Below are 16,406 nucleotides of genomic sequence, written 5' to 3'. Positions count from 1 at the left end.
AGGTCACATGCTTCTCTATACCCAGAAGCCCCACTAAGTGCAATGCAGCACAGCCACCAATGGAGTGGGGAGGTGACTAGGGAACACAGATTGGTACATTTGCCTTGCCAGTAGGTAGTTGTTGTTGTTATTCAGTTGTTTAGTCGTGTCTGACTCTTCGTGACCTCATGGACCATAGTGCGCCAGGCTTTTCTGTCCTCCACTGCCTCCCGGAGCTTGCTTAACTTCATGTTCATTGTTTCGATGATGCTATTCATCTTGTTTTCTGTCATCCTCTTCTCCTTTTTCCTCCCATGTTTCCCAGCATCAGGGTATTTTCCAGTGAGTTCTCTCTTCGCATTATGTGGCCAAAGTATTCGGGTTTCAGCTTCAGGATTTGTCCTTCCAATGAATATTCAGGGTTGGTCTCCTTCAGGATTGACTGGTTTGATCTTCTTGCCATCCCAGAGACTTTCAAGAGTCTTCTCCAACACCATAGTTCAAAAGCATCAATTCTTGGGCATTCAGCCTTCCTTATGGTCCAACTTTCACAGCCATAGGTTACTACTGGGAATACCATAGCTTTGACTACACGGCACTTTGTCAGTAGGGTGATGTCTCTGCTTTTTATAATGTTGTCTAGGTTTGCCGTTGCAAGTGTCACCTAATTTCATTGCTACAGTCACCGTCTGCCGTGATCTTGGAGCCTAGGAAGATAAAATCTGTCACTGTTTCCATTTCTTCTCCTTCTATTTGTTGACATTTCTCCCTGCAATCTAGTCAGTAGGTAGTATTTGAACCATTAAATGGCACTGTGACTGCTTTAAAGGGGCAAATTTAATGAAAATTGCTTTTCTGTTCACTTTTATATCATTCTTTTTGTGAATAGTAAACATCATTACAATGCTGTCAAAAGAAAAACAAATAAGTCCCCAGAAAAAAGTAAAACATTTTTGTAAATACACAAAGCACTTACAGATTAGGAGTTGAATCTATCCTACATACTGCAAAATTGCAAATTTTATCCAGATTGTGAAATAATAAAACAGCCCAGGTCATGAAGGGGTTACAGAACAAGTAAGCACACATATGTATAACCTTTAGTTCCAGAATTTTATTTTGTGATACTGAATTGTGAAACTGAGCTGTCATCTTGAAACAGGTGCAGCAATTTTCACAAGATCTACCAAGTTTCAAGAGACTGTTTCTAATTCTCTCATATTGCTTTCCACAGAATTTTAATGCATAGAGCCGGCAGAAACATTCTAAGAAAGACTTCAGTCAATTTCGTCCCTGCTTCTACAGCAATATGAAGACAAAGGCAAGAGCAGCAAGAAGAAGGCTGGAGATTGACCTGGAAGATGAGGATGAAAGTGTGACACAGCAGACGTCAAGTGAAGATGATAATGATAAGTGTTTTGTGTATAAAGAGAGGAGTAAAGGGAAGAGTCCGGAGTCTGGGAAGAGCACAAGGAAAAGAAGGCAGATGTCACAAGGGAAGGAACATAGCACCCGTAGACTGGAGAGCAATGAACGGGAAAGACAAAGGATGCATAAACTAAACAATGCATTTCAGGCACTCAGAGAGGTCATTCCACACGTCAGAGCAGAAAAGAAACTCTCCAAAATTGAGACGCTAACTTTAGCTAAAAATTATATTAACACATTAACTTCTACCATACTAAACATGTCCAGCAGGTGCTTACCCACTGGCCAGGACACTGTCTCTGATGGCAGTAAGTTTTACCAGCATTACCAGCAACAACATGGAGAAGAGGACAATGATGAACACTTAAAAAAATACTCTACACAAATCCACAGCTTTAGGCAGGGCAGTTGATATATCCGGTATATTTTTTCTATTTTGATACTAGGTACATTCTCAGAAATACTATATATTCAAAAATATATTTTGCTACTACAACGTACAATTAATATGGAAATTTTGCTTGTCCACTCATCTGCACTTTACACCACCGTTCAAGAAATCAGTTCAGATTGTCATTCCAGATAGTTGAATTTAAATATGATTTTTGGATATTAACATTAAATGGATGTAGAACTTGATATCATGGCAGGTAAAATTTTAATTTTTAGACTTTTAAGGATAGGGTGGTTGGTGATTATATTTCATATATATATGTAAAAACTGATGAATACAATAGTTATTATATTAATTAGCAGTAGAGGTATCTTTTCAAAATAGATGTAGCATCTGATTTGCAAATGAAACCAGTTTTGTTTTTTTTTTCATCTTTAATATAAACCAATATAGTAACTAACTCACTAGAGTCTAGCTATTAAATGCAGAATCCTCAAAAGATATGGTTGCCTTGGATTAAAGGTCATCATCACTGTTGTTATGAAATAATTCTAGTTGATGTAAATGAATTTCGGACATTATGTATAACATTTATATCATGTATGGTGATCAGAAGCACCAACTATATCACAATGATGTAATGAGTGCATTTATGGTAAATTTAAACAAGCACCAAAGACATACAATTTCTGTAATGAGTGCATTAATAGCAATCCCACAAACACCACAGACAATGCTGAAATTAGTGCATTGGACATTCACTACAGACATCACAATGACTAAGTGCATTCTTAGTAAGTCTGACACCACAGTGCGACCCGTCACCTTTTCCAGGCAGGGCAAAGCCACAGTGTTTCTGCAAAGGAATTCCCAAAATATTTATACTCATCATGCCTGCATTCCCTCATCGCTTCTTCCTACGTGTCAGCCAGCACTGAAATTACTAGTGTCAGTGACCACAGGGAGCAGTGAGATTACTACTTTAGCCATGTGAAAGTGCTCAAGCGAAGCAATTGACTGCTAGGCCCAAGTATTGCTGTAGGGAGGAGGTCACAAGCTCCCTCAAGTTTGGAAGCACCTATCAGTGTTCCAATGGCGTATGGAGCATCGGGGGATGTCCTAGTAAGGTGAGTTTAAGGGCATGGGGGCCCTTTGCGGAGACACTGTAATTTTGCCCTGCATGGACAAGATGACAGTGTCTCTTTAATAGTGAATATCATTATAGTGACAATCATTAGAGACATTGCAGTCACTGAATACATTATTAGTGAATCTGACAAGCACCAAAACATCACAATGCTATATTCCAGTGATGGCGAACCTTGGCACCCCAGATGTTTTGGAACTACATTTCCCAAAATGCTCATGCACTCTGCAGTGTAGTTGAGCATCATGGGAAATGTAGTTACAAAACACCTGGGGTGCCAAGGTTCACCATCACTGCTATATTCAGTGTGTTTATAGTGAATGTGACAATCACCAGAGACATCACAATGCTATACTCGGTGCATTATAAGTGAATTTATCGTTCTTTAAAACATCGCAATGCAATATCTATTAGTAAATCTAACAACATCACAGTGCTACACTCAGTACATTAATATTGAATCTGAACAAGCACCATGGAAATCCCAGGCTCCATGGAGGTTATCAATAATGAAGCTGACAAGCACTTGAGGCATTACACTTGCATTTTTTATTACGTCTGCAAAATTACCACTTAATACAAGAAATATCAGAAACAGATTTTCATTTTATCTGTATTGGGCTTTAAGAAAGGGCAGCCATCTAAGTAATCTATACTTTAAACTATATATAGATTTGTAGATAATAACGTCTATATTCAAATTATGTTGTAGAAGATTCTGGCCAGGAATTGCTACCTAATGCGTTTGTGTTTGTAAAATTACTAGAGGTACTGGGAACGTTACCACTATGCAGTAAAGGTGATTATAGGCATAGAATGGTGTTTATTCATTAGAAATGGTCTCAACATGATAAGGTTTTTAATATGCCTGGCACATTATCTGCACATACTTATGAAGAGGGATAATAAATGGTAAATGAGGTGCTTATTTTTTATTACAGGCAAACACTCTTTACACGGGAAGAGAGGAAAACTCGCAATGTAACCAATACATTTTTTGTTCTTGGCACAAATATTATTTAGACCTCCTAACTAACCTTGTTAGGCAGGACTATCACAATTCTTTCACCAAAAAGAGGAAGGACATATTGACAAGGGGTGCAGTTTTACCTGAACTATGGACAGAGTTTGATCAGGGTCATATGGGACTTACTCTGTCACAACTGAAAGAGTATAATGGAAAGTATTTGCAGTATGACTGTTCCTCAATTTCAGATGAACGCTCAGCCGGCTGCTGTTAGGGCCTGCAGGAGATGCTAGTTTTAATCAAGCCTTAACACAGCATGATTATATTAATATCAACTGCTCAAGCCATGAAGAAGGGAGTTTTTTTTCCCCTGAAACTTGTCGGCTGTATTTGAAGCACTTAATCATTAAATGTTTCAAAAAGTCCTTCAAATTAGATGAATTTTGGAGCAGGCATTCGTCCGTACACATCGAAGAATGTATTGCTTTGGATAAATACAGCTATGTATGGCCACCTTGAGTGATACAATGTTCACAGCTTATCCCAATACAGTGTGTGCAAAAGGAGCATCAGTCATTGAAAATGCTGGTTTTATAAAGACAACCTAATTAGATTCATGTAGAGCCTTTGTATTTGCAAATGAAATGTTTAAAAACATTGCTCCTGTGAATATAATTCATGTACTTTCTGTTGTGCTCAAACTATGCTTAGATATATGTATGTAATTTCTGTAGTATGTGATTAAGTGATTTATAAGAGATGAAACTAAGTTTGGTAAGATGATGTATATGAATAATGTACCTTTATCTGGCAACTCATTTGCTACAAGAGCCAATAAAGTGCCGAAGACATCACCAGCAGAAGTTGTTTCAAGTACACCACTAATAATGATGAAAATTCTGGACACTGAACCATTTAAATCAAGTCATTAATTGTGTACTTTATAAGTTAACTAATGGCAGGGTTGCCAACCGCCAGTAAATTTACTGACAGTTCGTAAAAATCTGTGATTTTTTTTTTACAACTGCCAGTAAATTTTAGGGGCTGATGATTTCATGCTGTGTTGACTTTTTAAGTGTAAATCAAGCAAATTACATTGTTATAGGTATTGTCAATGTTTCCATATCATGTTTATACTGTTTTACATATTCACTCTTTCAGTTTTCAAAAGGAGTTCTGTAATTTCTCAGGTTGCCAGTACAAAATGTGCTCCGCCAGTAATTTTTGCATGTTTTCTCAGTAAAAAATGCTGCAGGAGGTTGGCAAACCTGACTAATGGTCTCAGTAAAACAGTTCAATCATAATAGTACATTTAACAGAAATATTCCAGTGGTAATACTAGGTTTACCCGATATAAGCTTTGCAGGTAAAATAAGAAATCGAGTGCTTCCAGTGAAAGGTGCTGTCAACACTACAACATACAAAGACATTTTAACCACTTAAGCCCCGGACCATTTTGCTGGCCAAAGACCAGAGCACTTTTTGCGATTCGGCACTGCGTCACTTTAACTGACAATTGCGCGGTCGTGCGACGTGGCTCCCAAACAAAATTGACGTCCTTTTTTTCCCCACAAATAGAGCTTTCCTTTGGTGGTATTTGATCACCCCTGCGGTTTTTACAATTTTGAAAAAAACGCATTATTTTTTACATTTTGCTATAATAAATATCCCCCCAAAAATATATAAAAAAAACAATTTTTTTTCCTCAATTTAGGCAGATACGTATTCTTCTACATATTTTTTGGTAAAAAAAAAAAAAAAAAATTGCAATAAGCGTTTATTGATTGGTTTGCGCAAAATTTATAGCATTAACAAAATAGGGGATAGTTTTATGGCATTTTTATTAATAACTTTTTTTTTACTAGTAATGGCGGCGATCAGCGATTTTTATTATGACTGCAACATTATGGCGGACACATCGGACGTTTTTGACACATTTTTGGGACCATTGTCATTTATACAGCAATCAGTGCTATACAAATGCACTGATTCCTGTGTAAATGACACTGGCAGTAAAGGGCTTAACCACTAGGGGGCAGTGTAGGGGTTAAGTATGTCGTGGGGAGTGATTCTAACTGTGGGGGGGCGTGGCTACGTGTGGCACGTCACTGATCTCTGCTCCCGATCACAGGGAGCAGAGATCAGTGACACTGTCACTAGGCAGAACGGGGAGATGCTTGTTTACATTAGCATCTCCCCGTTCTTTCTCTCCATGAGACGATCGCGGGTATGCCCACGGACATCGAGTCTGCGGGACCCGCGACCCAACTCACGCAGCTTGACGCCAGTAGCGCGCGTGCCCGCAGGCCGCCTCTTAAAAGGGCAACGTACAGGTGCATTAGTTTGCCTGTACAAGCCCTTCTGCCGCATTATAGCAGCGTGAGGTGGTCGGCAAGCGGTTAAAAAATCTAGCACTTCCAACCTTGTGGCAACAGTGTGTGCCCTGTGCAAAAAGCCAGCTCCATAAAGACATAGAGGTTGATTTACTAAACCTGAAGAGTGCAAAATCTGGCAGCTTTGCATTGAAACCATTTTTTTTTGTTAAAGCGTAATTAAACAAGCTGAAGTTAGAAGCTGATTGGCTACCATGCACAGCTGCACCAGATTTTGCACTCTCCAGTTCCAGTAAATCAGCCTCATCAAGTGTCCTGCACAAAGCCCCCTCCTCAACCACATTAAACCCAATTGGGCTGAATTAGAAACCCAATTGAGAGCCAGATATTCTCGTCCAACATCAGTCTTTGACCTCACAAATGATTTTTTGGCTGAATGGGCACTCATTTCCACAGATGCTCTCCAAAAGCTTCTCAGAAGAGCGGAGGTAGTAACAGACACGAAAGCAGGGGGGCTCCATATCAAAGCACATGGCTTTGGAATACAATTTTTAACTTTGCAGTTCTAACAAATTTCACTCTTCTGGGAAGGCTTTCCACAGGTCTTTGGAGTGTGTTTTTTGGGCATGTGTGTCCATTCAGCCAAAAGAGCACTTGTGAGGTCAGGTAATGGTTTTGGATGAAAGTCAATGTTCCAATTCCTCCAATGGGGTTTAACAGGATTGAGGGCTCTGTACCTCCATATCAAACTCATCAAACCATATCTTTAGTGACATGGCCTTGTGCACAGTCATGCAGAGACAGAAAAGAGACTTGACTGAATAGTTGTCACAAGGCAGAAATGTCACCATTGTCTAAAAAGCTTTTTACACTGTATCCTTCACTGGAAACACCTGAAGTAATATGGAGGGTTGTCCACTTTTGATAATATATTGTCTTATCTAGAAAAACAAAGACATTGCCTTGTCTGGTGCCAACTGTACCCACTGCAGTTTCCTCTGCAACTTGTCAGACGATATCAGAAACACATGCACAATAAAATTAGTGGTAACAACTTGTACAGAGGTTGGAAGCTCATTCAATGGCTGGAAACACTTTTTTTATCCCCTGAGAAGTCCCACACAAAGGAACCTCACCTGATCAGAAAAACAAAACTTAAAGCGGAATTTTACCCCTAAAGGGGAGTGCTGCTTTTCTGCCCCCCTTCCAAATTTTGGCATATATTTTTCATTTTGTTAGAGGGTACCTGATTTTGACAGGTACCTACTCCCACTTCCGCCCGAATCGCTTAGGCAATCCAAGTGGCAATTTGCCCCTTTCTCTGCCTGAAGCCTCTAGGGACACATTACAGGTCCCAGGAGGCTGCAGGACCATTCATAATGCACAGCACAGTTCACACATGTGCAGTAGGGAGCCGGCTGTGAAGCTGAAAAGAATGATAGTTGGCTTCCCACAGTTAGCATGGTGGCACTGGGGCCTGGCGAAGAACCGGCCAAGTTGAGGACAGTGCTGGATCCCTGGACCTTTTAATAAAAGTATTTGTAGCTGCTGACTTTTGTTTTTTGCTTTTTACGTGGGGGATTGAAGAACCTTATTAACATGTTACATTACTCTACAAATTCCATGCTTTTACAGTGCTTAAATAAAAACTGTATTTTTTGTATTTTGTAACTTCATGAACACCATGTTGTCGTTTATTTAATTCAATGTAACACTTTGTTGTTGGAAAAAAAAAAAAAATATATATATATATATTAGAACACATCTTAATGTAATTATTTTTTCTCCAATTCCAGCTAAAATATTTTATTTTTGATTTAAAAATGTTAGAGCATCTGCCATATTTATGATACTATATACAGTATGTCCTACTGGGGAGATTTACCCTCACTTCCTGTCAGAACCAGAGGGAATGGGAAATGTCTAATGGGGATATAAAAAAAAAAGAATACATTTTTATTTGAATGAGGAAGGGTTAGAACTTCTAACGTGTTCATTGCTGTTGCGATAACAATTGTGCATGGGTGTCACAGGAATAGGAAGCAAAGGTCCTTTTTTTTTCCCAGTGGAACAGAAAAGGTCCAGGGATCCCAGTGGATTCCCAGTAGAACAGAAAAGGTAATTCTCCTAACTTTTAGGCTTGACTTCTGGGTTCTATTATGTTTTATCTATACAACAGCTACTATTAGTACCTGAATCTGTTTTCATATTCACCCTCTCTAAAGCCTGTTGTAGTACAAACCAGGCGAATGTCAGGCGGCATTGGCCGGTTCAAAAGAAATCGGCCAACATTCCGCCCATGTGTACTGCAGCCGGTCTGACAGAATACGGGCGTTTGCCCGGCTTCTGTCGAAGGGGCACGACTGAAGAAGGTCTGTAGATCGGCGGTTACTCGAAAGTTTTTCTTTCGCTCATCGAGGATTCTGAGTTGTGCCTTGGGAATCATCTAGGCTGGTCACCCACTTCTAGGTAGAGTAGCCACAGTACTAAACTGTCTCCATTTATAGACACTTTTTCTATCAACTGATGGATGCTCAAACACTTTCAGATTGCTTTGTATCCCTTTCCGGCATTATGCAGATCAACTACTCTTGATCGTATGTCTTAAGAGAGCTCCCTTTTGCGAGGTATGGTTTACATCAGCTGATGCTTCTTAAGGGGTGTACACATGGGCTGAATATTGGGAGGCGTTTGCCGGTTTATTAGAAATTAACCAACATTCAGCCTGTGTGTATGGCAGCTGGTTCTGGGTTTGGTTCTGGGTTTGGCTTCTGTTGAATGGGCATGATTGAAAAAGGTCTGCCGATCAGCATCCAATCAGCCAATGGCTGAGAGAGCTGACTAGAGTGATCTGGCGGGGGGGGGGGGGAGGGTGTTGGTGGCAACTCCCTGTCAGAAGACAATAGTACAGCAGGGGAGATTGCTGTACTAACATCGCATAGTTAGTGCAGTGGCTCCTGAACCGTCAGTTTTTTGTCGTGTGTACAAGGGTTTAGTCTCTCATGAGCAGGCTTAAAGGCAGAGTTCACCTTTTTTTTTTTTTTATAAATTCCAGCTCCCCTATGTATCAATATAGCATTAGTGTACTTATTTTGCAAAAATAAAACAGCTTTCCATTAATTCTACACCTGCTTACCTAAATCTCTTCATATCTGTTTAAACACACTGCTCGATTACTTCTGCTTTACTTCCTGGTCAGACTTTAGGTCATGACACAGGAAGGAGTTGACCAGCTGACCTCATTAGCACACACCCTGCATCATCCACCCTCAGCTGGTCAACTCGTTCCTGTGTCATGACCTAAAGTCTGACCAGGAAGTAAGGCAGAAGTAATCGAGCAATGTGTTTAAACAGCTATGAAGTAAGTGAGGTAAGCCTGTGTAGAATTAATGGAAAGCTGTTTTATTTTTGCAAAATAAGTACAATTATGCTATATTGGTACATAGGGGATCTGGAATTTAGAAAAAAAAGGTGTACTTAGCCTTTAAGACCCTGAAGTAGGGGAAGAACAAGGCACCAGTCAAAGCTCTAATGCCTTGGGCAGCACTTTAACACTAGAATAGAAGCTTGTGGACGAGTGAAGAGTTTTGAGAAATAAAAGTAATACATTCTATAATATGCTCCTGATCCCTTCAATCAGCAGATTAGAGGAGTGTTAGAGCAAAGCAGTATTGCTTATCAACAGTGAAGAAATGTGAGTGCAGTGACCTGGCTATGCTGTCTGGAGACGTGCTAAGATCATAGGCTGAAAAGAATTTAAAATATTAGAGCAGGTAAGGCATTTAATACATATTGTATGTATTTTAGCTCTGTATTTAGCTGTTCATCCAGAATTCATTTTTTTCCACTTTTAACAAGAAAGTGGAAAATAGCTGTTCTTGTCCCTTCAGCAGACTAGAGTCAATCCACCTTCTCTGAAACATTTATTATTTATTACCAGACTTTATCAATGTAGGTCAGGGACTGTGTGTTTTGGAGTAGGCATTATCATTATCAGACACAAACATTCTCAAATGGCAGAGTGTTGGTGCGTAAAAGATGCACCTGAAAACACAGAAAAAAAAAAAAAAAGATTATGGACGAACTCTTGGTCAAGACGGGTCAGTGACATGACTGCTGAGGCGCAATGGGCCCGGTACAAATTAAATGTAACATAAATTTATAGAAAACCTTCACCCTTGCCCCAAACACACTTACAACCATTAGGTTGGAAAGGGCAAGGCCACAGCTTTATTAAAATTCAACACATAACGTGAACACTTTTAAACCGGTGCCAGTCACAGTTGTACTGTGAGCACGCAGTACCAAAAGGGGGGCTGTCCTTACCATAAGTGCTGGACAGGCCACCTACTTCCGATTTCCATCAAGGGCATAGCCCATTACAGCCACTTTTATGCTGGCAAGGTCAAGAACCTGCAGCAAGCTGTGACATACAATACAAAAAAGGGGTGGGAGGGTGGGTAGCTCTTCCAGCCACATTCCTCGAAAGACCCAGAATTCCCTGGGGGCAAAACTTTCCTGAGCTCCGGCCCAGCCCATCCCCCAAACTGCAGCAAGCTGTGACATACAATACAAAAAAGGGGTGGGAGGCTGGGCAGCTCTTCCAGCCACATTCCTCGAAAGACCCAGAATTCCCTGGGGGCAAAACTTTCCTGAGCTCAGGCCCAGCCCATCCCCCATAACAACCAATCCTTGGTGACCACTCAACCACCTTGTCCTGTACCTGGCCATGTCCTCATCAGTCAAGGCTCTCTTTCCCTTGGGGGGGGGGGGCTCAAAAGGCCTTCATGACTGCTGAGGCGCAATGGGCCCGGTACAAATTAAATGTAACATAAATGTATAGAAAACCTTCACCCTTGCCCCTTCACCCCATTAAATAAACACACTTATGCCCCGTACACACGATAGGATTTTCCAACAGAAAATGTTCGATGGGAGCTTGTTGTCGGAAATTCCGACCGTGTGTAGGCTCCATCGGACATTTTCCATCGGAATTTCCGACACACAAAATTTGAGATCTGGATCTCAAATTTTCCGACAACAAAATCCATAAATTCTGACCGTGTGTACACAATTCTGATGCACAAAGTCCCACGCATGTTCGGAATCAAGCAGAAGAGCCGCACTGGCTATTGAACTTTTTCTCGGCTCGTCGTACGTGTTGTACGTCACCGCGTTCTTGACGTTCGGAATTTCCGACAAGATTTGTGTGACTGTGTGTATGCAAGACAAGTTTGAGCCAACATCCGTTGGAAAAAAAACATGGATTTTGTTGTCGGAAAATCCTATTGTGTGTACAGGGCATTACAACCATTAGGTTGGAAAGGACAAGGCCACAGCTTTATTAAAATCGAACACATAACATGTGAACACTTTTAAACAGGTGCCTGTCACAGTACTGTGAGCACGCAATTCCAAAAGGAGGCCTGTCCTTACCATAAGTGTTGGACAGGCTGCCTACTTCCAATTTCCATCAAGGGCATAGCCCATTACAGCCACTTTTATGCTGGCAAGGTCAAGAAACTGCTACCCGCCTGTCAGTGGATAAGCCAGCGCAAGGTTAAAGTTATCCAAACCGGGGAGTGCGGGACCGGAGCTCCATCTGCAGACCGGTAATCCTGCTGTGATCCTGGGCCAGCGGCACCCGATTTTGGCACAGAACTGCTGGCGATGTGTGCAGGGAACCTCTGGGGATGGTAAAATGCAGGCCCCCCTGGCCAAAAACACCGGAAGAACAGCTGGCAAGATTCTCCTGGGGCCTTTAAAAATGGCGCCGGAGCCCAGGAGGAGGAGGAATGGCCGCCAATCCAGAGATTCGTGGAAGCCCCACAGCAGGCATCTCCCCCCCTGGACAGGGTGAGTCCTAAGCCAAAAGGGATGATGTATTGAGGAAGGGGAGATTGTTGGACAGACTGAGAGACCGCAGAGTCAGAGCTGAAAGGGAGGTGGAGGGGGAGGATGAGCCGTCCCTGACACAGATAATGGCTGCCATACAGGGCTGCCAGAATAAACTGATTGATCACTTTGAAGAGCTCAGAGTGGAGTTCTCCTTCATGAAACATGACATGCAGAAACTTAGGGAAAAGGCGCAGACTACTGCTCGCCACATTGCTTCCCTGGAGGATACTGTTAGGCCTTTGGACACAGCTGCGCAGGTGACTAGGAAAACTCTTTCTGAGCACACTTTAAAGATGGCGGACACGGAAGACCGCATGAGAAGGAACAATAAAAGGCTGGAGGGGTTCCCTAAGGGGGTGGAGGGGAGACACCCAGAATTTCTAGAGAAATGGCTCCTCACACCTTCACAAAAATGTTTACCATTGAAAGGGCACCTCCAAAGGGAGGCCCCACCCAGATCTATGATAGCAAAAATATTGCACTTCCGTGACTGGGAAAATATCCTGAGGGGAGCTAGAATGGGCCCTGAGTTGACATTCGATGGCTATCGAATATCGATATACCCTGACTTCTCAGCGACCACCCAGAAACAGAGGGCCTCTTTCCAACCCATAAAGAAGAGATTGAGGGATCTCAACCTGATCTACAGTATGCTATAGCCTGCCAAGCTGCGCATTGTGGCGAATGGGAAAACATACTTTTTCACTAATCCTACTGAAGCCTCTGAGTGGCTGGATACCCGCGGCCGCTCGAGGGATCGAGCTTCTTCTCGACCCCCCTAATGAAGTTTTTGAGGAGGAAGATTTGGGCGGGAGAGTACTGGCGCTGACAGTGAAGGCCGTGGGAGGCTGTTTTCCTTGGATATTCCTGCTGCTAATAAGTAAAAAAAATTATTTTATCTGGGTTTTTTTTTGGTAAAGAAAAAAAAAATTTTTGTTTTGCGTGTTGTCTTCCCCTTTTGGGAGACCTTCTTCCTGGATTACATGTCCACTGTCTTACGGAGATGCAACTTTTTCCCTGACGCACATGTGGTTCTGCTACTATTGTGACTGCCGCTGGCATGTACCTGCACTCTATGCTTCTGCAGACTGCTCTCTGCACCGCACAAAGTTAGTTGCAGTTTTTTTCTTCATAGACGGGTAAAGACTTCTTTCACCTTTGCACCTCTGTTACCTATTTGAACTACAGTTATGGGAGCACAGTACCTGGCAAGTTGGGGCTGGGTGCGGGGAGGGGGGGAGGGGTGTTTTTTTCTGTTGGGGATTGTATGTTTATTTCTGGCTGGGAATGTCTACATTCAGTGTGATTGCAATGGGTCCTTTCCAATTCTGCTGCTACTCTGCTCTCTGTATGTGGGGGGAGAGGCCTGGAGCCCTGATTCTCTGGCTAGCTATGTCTTGGGGGGGGGGGGGGGGTCCCCTAGTTTATATCTCGCTGTCATGGAGGTGAATCTTAAGATTGTGGCCTGGAACGTTAGAGGCCTCAACCCCAAATTTAAACGCTCATTGATTTTTCATTATATAAAAAAGTATAAACCACACTTACATAGTTACATAGTAGGTGAGGTTGAAAAAAGACACAAGTCCACCAAGTCCAACCCATGTGTGATTATGTGTCAGTATTACATTGTATATCCCTGTATGCTGCAGTCATTCAGGTGTTTATCTAATAGTTTCTTGAAGCTATCGATGCACCCCGCTGAGACCACCGCCCGTGGAAGGGAATTCCACATCCTTGCCGCTCTTACAGTAAAGAACCCTCTACGTAGTTTAAGGTTAAACCTCTTTTCTTCTAATTTTAATGAGTGGCCATGAGTCTTGTTAAACTCTCTTCTGCGAAAAAGTTTTATTTCTATTGTGGGGTCACCAGTACGGTATTTGTATATTGAAATCATATCCCCTCTCAAGCGTCTCTTCTCCAGAGAGAATAAGTTCAGTGCTCGCAACCTTTCCTCATAACTAAGATCCTCCAGACCCTTTATTAGCTTTGTTGCCCTTCTTTGTACTCGCTCCATTTCCAGGTCATGCTTCCTGAGGACTGGTGCCCAGAACTGGACAGCATACTCTAGGTGCGGTCGGACCAGAGTCTTGTAGAGTGGGAGAATTATCGTTTTATCTCTTGAGTTGATCCCCTTTTTAATGCATGCCAATATTCTGTTTGCTTTGTTAGCAGCAGCTTGGCATTGCATGCCATTGCTGAGCCTATCATCTACTAGGACCCCCAGGTCCTTTTCCATCCTAGATTCCCCCAGAGGTTCTCCTCCCAGTGTATAGATTGCATTCATATTTTTGCCACCCAAATGCATTATTTTACATTTTTCTACATTGAACCTCATTTGCCATGTCATTGCCCACCCCATTAATTTGTTCAGATCTTTTTGCAAGGTTTCCACATCCTGCAGAGAAGTTATTGCCCTGCTTAGCTTAGTATCGTCTGCAAATACAGAGATTGAACTGTTTATCCCATCCTCCAAGTCGTTTATGAACAAATTAAATAGGATTGGTCCCAGCACAGAACCCTAGGGAACCCCACTACCCACCCCTGACCATTCCGAGTGCTCCTCATTTATCCCCACCCTCTGAACTTGCCCTTGTAGCCAGTTTTCAATCCATGTACTCACCCTATGGTCCATGCCAATGGACATTATTTTTACAGTAAACGTTTATGGGGAACTGTGTCAAATGCTTTTGCAAAATCCAGATACATCACGTCTACGGGCCTTCCTTTATCTAGATGCCAACTCACCTCCTCATAGAAGGTTAATTCTACTTAATTCTACTGTAGGAGACTCACCTCCAGGGCTCCAGGGTTCTCTCCCTAAAAAGGGCTCATATTGCACGGGCTTACCATGCCAGCTACTGCTCCTATGCGAGGGAGGTTTCCACCTTGGTCACCAAAACTATGCCTATATCTATACATACTGTTCAGACTGATGTTAAGGGGAGGTATGTTATACTGGTGGTGCAGGTGATGAACAGATTTCTAACGTTTGTAAATTTGTATGTGCCTCCTCCCTTCTCGCTAGCTCATCTGGATGACATGCTACGGGCCACATATGAGTTGTTTTGAGGGGAGGATTTTCATTTTAGGTGATTTCAATTCAGTGTCAGACTCAGCTCTGGATAGGCTGGGTGCGACTTCCGGCAACCCAGCTCCCCTCAAGGGGTGGATGTCTACTCATGGGTTTAGGAATGTCTGGCGTTTTCATCATCCTGAGGTAAGGGAGTACTCCTGTTATTCGGAAACGCACAAGACACTCTCCAGAATAGACACTACCCTGACTGAGGGGGAGGGTATGGAGCTGGTCAGGAAGGTCTCTTATTTACCCAGAGCCCTGTCTGACCATTCTCCCATGTTACTAGAACTCAATCTGGGACCGAAACCGGGTATACGTCAATGGCGGGTGGAGGCTAGTTGGCTCCCAAGAGGAATATGTGCAGATTAAGTGTGCAAAAAACAATTGGCGTCCACAGTACAACTTAAGGAGACAGAGGTAACGCTAGCGGAGGTAGAGTATGTGAGGAACCCCACTAGTGAGAGATTACTGACTCTGTGGGTGAGAACCAGGGAGTACCAGACAGTTCTGACCGACCGTACCACAAAACTCAACCTTGCCCAACGCAGGTGCATCTTTGAATTTGGGGACAAGAATGGCAGATTTCTGCCATTCTTGGTACGGCCGGAATATGTCCTGGTGTATATTAAGTCAGTGTATGACAAACAAAGGGTAGAAAGTCTGTGATTCGGCCGATATTTTAAAAACGTTTGCTCAATTTTATGAGGAACTATATAGGTCATGTGCTCCTCCGGGTATGGAGGCATTGGCAACTTACCTGACCGACATTGACCTAACTAGGTTGACGGACGACAAAAGTGCTGCTCTAGAATCTGGAATTACTGTGGAGGAGGCGATTGCCTCCTTTGCCCCTCAGGAGTCTCTGGGTTTAGATGGCCTCCTCTCGGAATGGTACCGCACCTTTCGGCATGGTTTGGCACCTCACCTGCTGAAAGTGTTTAATGCAGCTAGGTCAGATGGTAGACTGTCTCCCTCCATGAGGGAAGCATTGGTCGTTTTGATCTCTAAGGGGGGAAGGACCCTCGGGAGTGTGACTCCTATCGTCCGATTAAGCTGATGAATGTTCTGGCCAAAATACTTGCAGGGAGATTACAAACAGCTATCCTAAAACTGGTAGATGCGGATCAGACGGGATTTTTCCAGGGAAGATGTGCACAGATGAATATCAGGAGACTCTTTGTGAA

At 42.5% G+C, this 16,406-nt stretch overlaps 1 protein-coding gene across 4 annotated transcripts in view; it reads left to right on the top strand.

Moving 5' to 3' along the window:
• Positions 1-7,928, top strand: part of BHLHA15 (basic helix-loop-helix family member a15) — a 70,667-nt gene extending 62,739 nt beyond the window's left edge. For all 4 annotated transcript variants that reach the window (XM_073591005.1, XM_073591006.1, XM_073591004.1 and 1 more), the window contains one exon: positions 1,214-7,928. In XM_073591005.1, coding sequence (XP_073447106.1) covers positions 1,289-1,819 — 531 coding nt within the window. In that variant the 5' untranslated portion in view covers positions 1,214-1,288 and the 3' untranslated portion in view covers positions 1,820-7,928. The remainder of the gene's footprint in view (positions 1-1,213) is intronic.
• The last annotated feature ends 8,478 nt before the right edge of the window (positions 7,929-16,406 follow it).

This window comes from Aquarana catesbeiana, linkage group LG06 (genome assembly GCF_042186555.1).
Source record: "Aquarana catesbeiana isolate 2022-GZ linkage group LG06, ASM4218655v1, whole genome shotgun sequence".
NCBI classification, from domain to species: domain Eukaryota; kingdom Metazoa; phylum Chordata; class Amphibia; order Anura; family Ranidae; genus Aquarana; species Aquarana catesbeiana.
The sequence above is the reverse complement of the archived record's forward strand: the minus strand, read 5'-3'. Positions and strand labels throughout refer to the sequence as shown.